We start from the raw sequence: 8,480 nt of genomic DNA, 5'->3' as shown, positions 1-8,480 counted from the left end.
TTACCTGCATTCACATATGAAAAGATTGTCTTACAGCTATTTAAAAGCCTGCATTAGAGCTTTCACGGGAGCAAACCCAACACTCTTCCACATCACACCCACCAGACAAGTAGGACTCTGAGGTCTCACGCCACACAGTCACAACTAACTTATATTTTCCTCCCTGCCACCAAGTTGGTTAGGGACAGTGTGGTGCAACTCCTTGGGTCTAGTGCAACAATGCCAGAGTCCAGAGATAAGGGGAAGATACAAAAGCGCTCACAGGATGTAAAGCTGTCAGCTGACAGTCCTGCCCACACTCGTCCTAGCATACAGCTGTGCCAGCAAGGCTCAGCTGGGCGAACAGCAGCTCGCCAGCCCCAGTGCTCAGAGCTCTGCCCCTCATGCTGGCAAGGAGGTGGGTGGCTGTCAGGAGCACAGCCCACCTCCTCCTGCCTGAGCAGCAGCCGGTAGGGCAGCGTGGCAGGGAGCCCAGAGCCCCATGGCTACGGACAAGCAGCCTGGGCGAGGCTCCCGCACTCAACCTCTGCCGCCGGTGGCCGGCGCTCACCGGCTGTCGTGGACGGCGTCTTGCTGGAGCTGTGGGAGCGATTGCCCGGCTTCACGGGCCACACGCCGACGGGGCTGGGCCCGGGGCCGCTCTCCTTGGCCTTGCGCTGCCATGGCGCAGGCGGCGCGGTCGGGATCAGCGTGTCCAGCTTCAGCAGCCCGTGCAGGTCCGCCTCCAACAGGAACTGCGCCGTGGTCCTGCGGGCGGGCGGAGTTAGCCGTGCCCAGCGGCCGGGCTGAGCCTGCTCCGACAGCCCCGCCGGCCTCCCCCCACCGGACCGTGCAAGCGCTGCGGCCGCTCCTGCCCGCCAACGCACACCCCCACTCTCCCCAGCCGCTCCTCGGGACACTCCGTCAGCCGATACGCCCTCCCTCCCTCCGCTCCTCGGGGGTCCTTGATCAGCCGGCACCTCTTCCAGCCGCTCTTTGGGGCTCCCGCCGATAAGCGACATTCTCCCTTCCCCTGCCCGCCTCACCACAGCCTCCCCGCTCGGGACTGCGCCTGCAGGCCGCCTCTCCGGCCCTGTGGCACGCTCACCTCCGCGGCGCCGCCGCCGCTCGCCCGCCCCGCAGCATTTCAAACGGCGGGCGGACGGGGCCCCGCTGGGCCGCTTCACACCCAACGGCCGCGCACTGCCCGGCGACGGCCGCGCGACGCAACGCGATTGGCTGAGCCGCGGGACGGGGCGGAGCGCTCCGCGCGTGAAGTGAGGGGGCGTACCCGGAGGCGGGACCAGGGCGGGGCATTCTTGCTAAGGCGGGGCGATCCGCGCCGGGGGCGCGGCGCCACAGGAGGGACCAGGCGGGGGCTCGGGGGGAACAGGAGTTTATGGCGGGGTGGTGGCGGTCGTGGCTGCCCGCGGCTCCCAGCGGCTCCCAGCCGCCCATGAGCAGGTAGGACTGGTTGGCCATGTCGGTGCTGGACAGGCGGCCCCCAGAGTGCTCCGGCGGCGGGCCGGGCAGCACCTCCAGCAGGCAGGGCAGGACGGTCTCCTCTGGCGGCTGCTTTTCGAAGGCATGGCCTGGGGCGACATGGAGTGGACGGGGTAGGGGCTGCCATTTTAGCTGCCCCCGGGAGCAGCTGAGTCGCCCTGCCCACCCACTGGCCTGGCCGTGCTTGCTGCTTTCCTGGAGGAAGCTGCCCAGAGCACGGTGCAGCTCAGGAATGGGCGGCCGGAGTTTCGGCTTCATGTTGCTGGGTACGCAGGAAGGGGCATCGAATTTACCCTCAGACTTGAGGTGCCCTAATGCCCCATGCAAGGTGCCCAGGCTTGGTGCTGGTCCCCCCCGCCTGCCCCCGGCACAGCCCTTACCTGTAGAGGGAGGGGAAGGTGCAACACAGCCCCAGGAGCGCTGCTGAGAAGAGCAGCGGCACCACCGTAACACTGGGGCTGAGCCAGCCTGCATCGGCGGAGGAATGCCGGAACTGTAGCCTTTCCCAGAGCCACCATCTCTGAGCCCCTCGCAGCCCCCTGCCCCGTGCCCCCCTCCCCATTTCCAGCACTGTCTGCCTCTTGCCCTCAGCCGTGAGGCTTCTGCGGCCGCAGCCTCCAGCCCTGCCCCTTACCCGCATCGGCCACGGCATCAACCACAACGGGTTTGGTCCCGGCGCTCCAGCTGCCCCGGTACCACGGCCCGCTGGGTTGGGCCCGCACCTGCGCGGGGTAGCGGGAGCCTGGCCGCAGGTCCAGGACCTCTTTCCTCGCTGCTCGCGGAACCTGCAGGACCTGCGGGGCAGAGCCGAGCCGGAGGCATGGCTGCTGTGGGCTGGCACCAAGGGGCGGGTCCCGCTTGGCCCGACCCCGCGCCTGCCGTATGTCAGCAGCGGAGGAGGGCAGCGCTGCTCGGGCTTCCCTGGGCAGGCCTTGCCTTCCAGTCATGGCTTTTCTCCATGGCATAGCGGACCTGGTAGTCCAGCTGCTCTGCAGGCAGCTCCAGGGGCGGCAGCCGCTGCACGCTCAGCCGGCCCTGCGACACTGTTGCCTGCACAAGCTGTGGGGCATCTGTGAGCATTGCTGGTGTTGGGGATAGGCATTCGTCGCTCCTGTGAAACGGGACATGGGACACTGTGTCCCCTGTGAGCCAAGCAGGGGCTGCGGTGGCACTGGGACTCACCAGCCTGGTGCAGCCAAAAGGGCTCCTTGAAGTAGCTGAGTGTGGGCAGCATGTGGGTCCTGGTGACATTCACCAGGACAGAGATGGCACTGCCAGCCTTGGGCTGGAAAGTGCAGGCATAGGTGCCCTGTGCCCCCCTGCTTACCTCCTCGCACTGTTGCCATGCATCTTCCCTGTGGGAGGAGTGGGGAGCCAGTCAGTCTCACCAAAGCAAACCCACAGCCAGCATTCCTCCTGCTCTTCCCCAGGAAAGCTACTGCTGCTTGTAGTTGGAGGTGCAATGTGGTGAGGGGGTATGAGATTGGTGGTGGAAGGGCAGGACAGAGCAGGGCATGGGCAAGGGGCCCAGTGTGGGATATTGGGACACAGCAGGACCAGTGGTCTCTGGGATGTGCCTGCATGGGTGCCACCTGCCTGCCATGCCCCTTACCTTGTGCCAGCCCCGCTCAGAGGTGGCCGGTAGAGGAGCTGGTGGGAGCTGTGGGGCTCTGCAGGGTCCCAGCTCCACTCGCAGCGCTCGTGCCGCAGGTAAGGGGTTCTGCAGCACAGCCCGATGTCTCCTGGGCAGGGAGAGCCAGGACAGGGAGGGGGCTGCTTCCCCTTGGCCCCCCAAAACTTGGGAGTTACACCTTGCTACAACAGGACCCCCACCCCAGCAGCCCCAGGCGTGGGTGCCTCCCTGCTGTTGCTGCCAGCACCCTGCAGAGGGGATGGCTGCTCACCGGAGGAGTGGGGGGTCTCTGCAGCCAGAGCCTGTGACCAGGGCCCCCAGACGCCGTCCATGGAGGTACCGTCGGGCTTGCTGCACAGCTGGATGTGGTGCCTCACCCCTGGCTCCAGGCCCCGGAGCACCACCCAAGTGTTGGCCTGGACCAGCCTCTGCAGGAGAGGGGCCAAGCTGAGGAGCAACTGCAGGCTCCAAAGGCCCCTGCCCATCCCTGACACCTCCAAGGACCTGTCCCAGTGCTGCTCATTTCAGAGGGTGCTGCCTTGGTGGAGAGAAAAATCAATCTTCTGCCTTTCAGGGAGCTGAACGAGAAGGGACTCTTCACCATCCAACACCTGGCTGGGTCCCATTCAGAGGTCCTGCTTTGAAGCCTCCGTCAGGTTTGCTTGGCAGTTACCAGCGAGGTGAGAACATTGTTCTGAATTGTCCCCTATACTTCATACACGGTGTGTAGAGTAGGTATGTGCTTGTGCTGGAAAAGAAATGAAATTTAGCAAAATATTTAATTAAAGTGAGTTGTGTGTGAACTGGTTTGTTAAAAAGTAGTTTTGTAGCCGTTGAAAAGTGTGTTGAGTTTTGTGTGTGTAACCTAGCAGGTAGTCTTAGGGATTTAATAAATAATTAAACTAGTGCAGGAAAGTAAGAATGCTAACGTGTCTGGAGGCAGCATACAATGCTCTTAGAATAAGATAAGCAGAGGATTAATGATCTTGTTTGTGAACCAAGGAATGTATCACAAGGGGTCTGTGACCAGGCAAGGGGAACGGGGAAACTGTTTCTTGGAGACTTTGTTATGAACCGCATGTATAAGAGGGAAGCGCCCACACGTGAATTTGGGGGCTCGGATTTTGGGACGTGAGTCCCCCAGTTCCCCGGGCCCTTAATAAAGCACCCACAAAACTTATCCGAGTTTTGTGTCATCTATCAATCGGGCAACAGTTTTCTGGCGACCGCGGCAGGACTCCAAGGGCTGCTGGGGCGGTTCGCGTCCCGATCCACTCCAAGCCGGCACCGAGCACTTCTCGGGGAGTAATCGGTCGTACCCGACACCCCGCGCCTGTTGGACAATTGCCAAGGTGAGCCCGAAGGTGCTTTATATTGGAAAAAGGTGATAATTGGATTTGGATTTGGTGGTTGGTAAAAAAGCCTAGGCTCCGGCCATAAGACGTCTAAGGACGCAGGGCCGGAACTCACCTCCTGTTTGTTTTAGGGAAGGACGGCGAGAAGGTATATTGGTTTAAGGTATATTGGTTTATTGGGATTAATAGTGGAATTAAAGGTTGTCATATGATGTCTTTTAAAACTTTTAAAACCTTAGTGCAAGCCAATGGTAAAATACCTGGAAATACACCATTAGGTTGTATATTGAAACGGTGGAAAAGTGAGGGGTATTATCAAGAATTGGATAAAAGCAAAATGATAGATTATTGTAATCATTGGTGGCCTGAATATGAGATTGGGGAAGTGGGATGGCCGGTGAATGGTACACTGGAATTGGGGATAATGGAATCTTTGATGCAATTTTTAAGGAGAAATGAGAAATGGGATGAAATACCATATTTGGATTTGTTTTTCGTTTTATATCGGAAAGAGGAATGGCAAAAGGAATGCGGTATTTTTGTTTTAGAAGTGAATGATGAAAGGGAGTGTGTGGGATGTAAAGAAAGAAAGGAGCGTAATTTGTATCCTTCAGTCAAGGAAGATTTGTCTTATTGTATAGCACCTCCGAGGGTTCCGGTTGCTCCTAATGTGCCCCCTGCTCCCTCTGCGGATATAGCTATAAAAACGGGATCTAGTGAGAGTGATAGTGATGGTGGTGATTTAGAAAAGAATGAGAGTGTTAAAGGAACTCCGTTAGCAGGGCGGACTCACAAGGGAAGGAAGGGGCAGAAGGGGCCACAGTTAATTGCGCCGTTAAGGGAAGCTGTGGGACCACAGGGAGAAAGGATACTTATAAAGGTGCCTTTCTCCCCCGGGGATTTGGTAATATGGAAGCAATCAGCGGGGAGTTATCGGGAGGATCCTGAAAGGGTGGCAAGGGTGGTTAAAATGATAATAAAGACTCAGAATCCGGACTGGAATGATTTACAGGTATTATTAGATACTATAATGGATTCCACGGAAAAGGAAATGGTTATTAGAGCCACTAGAGAAAAGGCTCGTGAGGAGATTCGGTTGAGACAACTAAATGAGACAGTTGATGAATTGGTACCAAGTGAGGAACCTAAGTGGGACCCAAACTCTACGGGAGGAATAAGGGCTGTAAAACGATATCAGGAATTGTTGGTGGAAGGAATTAGGACAGGAATACCTAAGACTATGAACTGGTCTAAGTTGTATTCGGTCAAGCAGGACAAGAATGAGTCTCCGTCTGCCTTTTTAGAACGATTAAAAGACATGGCTCGGAAGTTTACTAATTTAGATGTAGAGGATCAATCAGGAAAACTTCAATTGGCCTTGTTGTTTATGGGGGCAATCACAAGAGGATATTAGGAAAAAGTTACTAAAGCTGGAAGGAGAGGATACTAGAAGTTTGGATAAAATGCTGGAGGTAGCGTGGAAGGTATACAACAACAGGGAAAAAGAAACTGCAAAAAGACAACAAGCTAGTATTCTGGCTGTAATGCAACAGACAGGGGCAGGAGGAAGACCCATTAGGGGTCGAGGTCGGGGAGGAACTAATCGTGGACAGAGGGGGGTTGCCAAGAGGTCGGGGAGGATTTGGGTTTGCACCTAACATGGGGAGGTTGGATCCAAACCAGTGTGCGTTTTGCCGACAATTGGGACACTGGAAAAATGAATGCCCGGTTAGAGGAGGTATGGGCATGGGAAACATGGGATTAAGGACAGGTCCAATGGGGAATGCTCCTGTGGGAGGATTCACAGGAGGACCAGCAGAAGTCGCTCAAGCACTAGTTTTGGGAAACTATCAGAATCAAAGCTGACTAGAAAAGGATTTAAGGGTAGTTTTAGAAATAGATGGAAAGGATCAAGAATTTATGGTAGACACTGGAGCTACTTATTCTGTACTCAATAGACAATTGGGACCTTTGAGTGACACAACGGTACAGGTGGTGGGGGCAACAGGGAAGCTAGAGGAACAACCATTTTTACAACCTTTAAATCTTAGGTTTGGGGGGAAGGAATTAGATCACCAATTTTTGTATATGCCAAACTGCCCCACACCCCTTCTTGGCAGAGACCTGTTGTCCCGACTTAATGCGAAAATAATATTTGAAGGGGGAAGGGTGAAATTGGAAATACCTGAGGAACAAATAGCAGGCATTTTTGTAATCAAGGAAGTGGATGCCTCTCCTATTCCAGAAGAAATTGAGCAGGCTGTAGTACCCTGGGTATGGGAGTCAGGGGTCCCCGGAAAATCTAAAGCTGCGCAGCCAGTAAAGGTGGAGCTAAAGGAAGGGGCCCGACCAGTGAGGATAGAGCAATACCCCTTGAAGCTTGAGGCAAGGAGGGGAGTAGCCCCGTTAATTAAACAATTTTTGGCTCAAGGAATATTACAGGAATGTGAATCGGAGTATAATACTCCAATTTTTCCAGTAAAGAAACCTAATGGTAAGTACCGTTTGGTACAGGACTTAAGGGCTATTAATGAAATAGTGAAAGACATACATCCAGTTGTTGCTAGTCCTTATACCTTGTTAACATCTGTATCGGAGGAGTTTAAATGGTTCTCAGTGATTGACCTTAAAGATGCCTTCTTCTGCATCCCACTGGCAGTAGAGAGTAGGAAATATTTTGCCTTTGAGTGGGAGAGTCCTGATTTTGGGAGAAAGAAGCAGCTTATGTGGACGAGACTCCCACAGGGATTTAAATGCTCCCCTACTATTTTTGGAAACCAACTGGCCAAGGAGCTGGAGGAATGGAAGATAACCCAGGTAACAATATCCCCATCCTTGTATGTAGTCCTGCAGTACGTGGACGACATTTTTCTGGCTACTAAGGAAAGGGAAATGTGCGTGGAATTAACAATTAAATTACTCAACATGCTTGGCCAAGCAGGGTATCAGGTTTCTAAGGAAAAAGCTCAATTGGTCAAAAATAGCGTTATTTACCTCGGTTGTGAGATCACACAAGGGCAGAGACATTTGGGAGTAAACCGAATAGAGGCAATATGTGCTATTCCTTTGCCTCGTAACCATCAGGAATTGAGATCTTGTCTAGGAATGGTGGGATGGTGTCGACTGTGGATCATGAATTTCGGTCTCCTAGCCAAGCCACTATATGAGGCCTTGAAGCAGCATCGGTTGGAGTGGACGACACAGCAAAAGAAGGCCTTCCAGGAATTGAAGCAGGCACTAAAGGAGGCCCCAGCCCTAGGACTCCCTGACCTGACCAAGGAATTCCAGTTGTACGTGAATGAGAGGCAAAAACTGGCATTGGGGGTCCTCACCCAGAAGGTGGGATCCTGGAAGAGGCCAGTGGGATACTTCTCTAAACAACTGGATTCGCAGACCCGACCTAAAGGATGAACCATTGGAAGAACCTGAATGGGAACTATACACTGATGGATCCAGTTTTGTCGAGAATGGGACTCGCTATGCCGGGTATGCAGTGGTAACATTGGATCAGGTAATAGAGGCAAGGGCTTTGTTACCTGGAACTTCGGCCCAGAAGGCAGAGGTAATTGGACTCACCAGAGCCCTGTATTTGAGCAAGGACAAAAGGGTTAATATCTGGACAGATTCTAAATATGCCTTTGGTGTGGTTCATGTACATGGGGCATTATGGAAGGAAAGGGGGCTTTTGAATTCACAGGGAACCAACATCAAGCACCGGGAAGAAGTGCTACAGCTACTGGATGCGATACACAGTCCCAAAGCAGTTGCAATAATGCATGTTAGAGGACATCAGACTGCGGAAGGAGACGTTTACAGAGGAAATCGATTTGCTGATGTTACAGCACGCAAGTGGCACGGGAAGTATGGACTCAAATGGCATTGGTACCGGTAAGAACAAATCCGGCTACCCCACACCTGAATCAGGAGCCCAAATATTCAATAGAAGATGGAAAACTAATAAACTTGCTAGGGGCACAGAAGAATCAACTTGGGTGGTACGTTACACCAAT

At 54.3% G+C, this 8,480-nt stretch overlaps 1 protein-coding gene across 1 annotated transcript; it reads right to left on the bottom strand.

Annotated features, from left to right (window-relative positions):
• Positions 1–1,083: 1,083 nt before the first annotated feature.
• LOC131567060 (thrombopoietin receptor-like) lies at positions 1,084–7,337 on the bottom strand. Its single transcript, XM_058818529.1, has 9 exons — positions 7,284–7,337; positions 3,387–3,543; positions 3,095–3,224; positions 2,665–2,837; positions 2,419–2,564; positions 2,098–2,276; positions 1,863–2,036; positions 1,653–1,744; positions 1,084–1,571 (listed from the first exon to the last, which is right to left on the bottom strand). Exons 1-9 carry the CDS (start codon positions 7,335–7,337, stop codon positions 1,084–1,086), a joined length of 1,593 nt encoding a protein of 530 aa, XP_058674512.1.
• Positions 7,338–8,480: the final 1,143 nt, after the last annotated feature.

This window comes from Ammospiza caudacuta, chromosome 22, assembly GCF_027887145.1.
Source record: "Ammospiza caudacuta isolate bAmmCau1 chromosome 22, bAmmCau1.pri, whole genome shotgun sequence".
Lineage (NCBI taxonomy): Eukaryota > Metazoa > Chordata > Aves > Passeriformes > Passerellidae > Ammospiza > Ammospiza caudacuta.
Note: the sequence above shows the minus strand (reverse complement) of the source record. Positions and strands in the feature narration are given on the sequence as shown.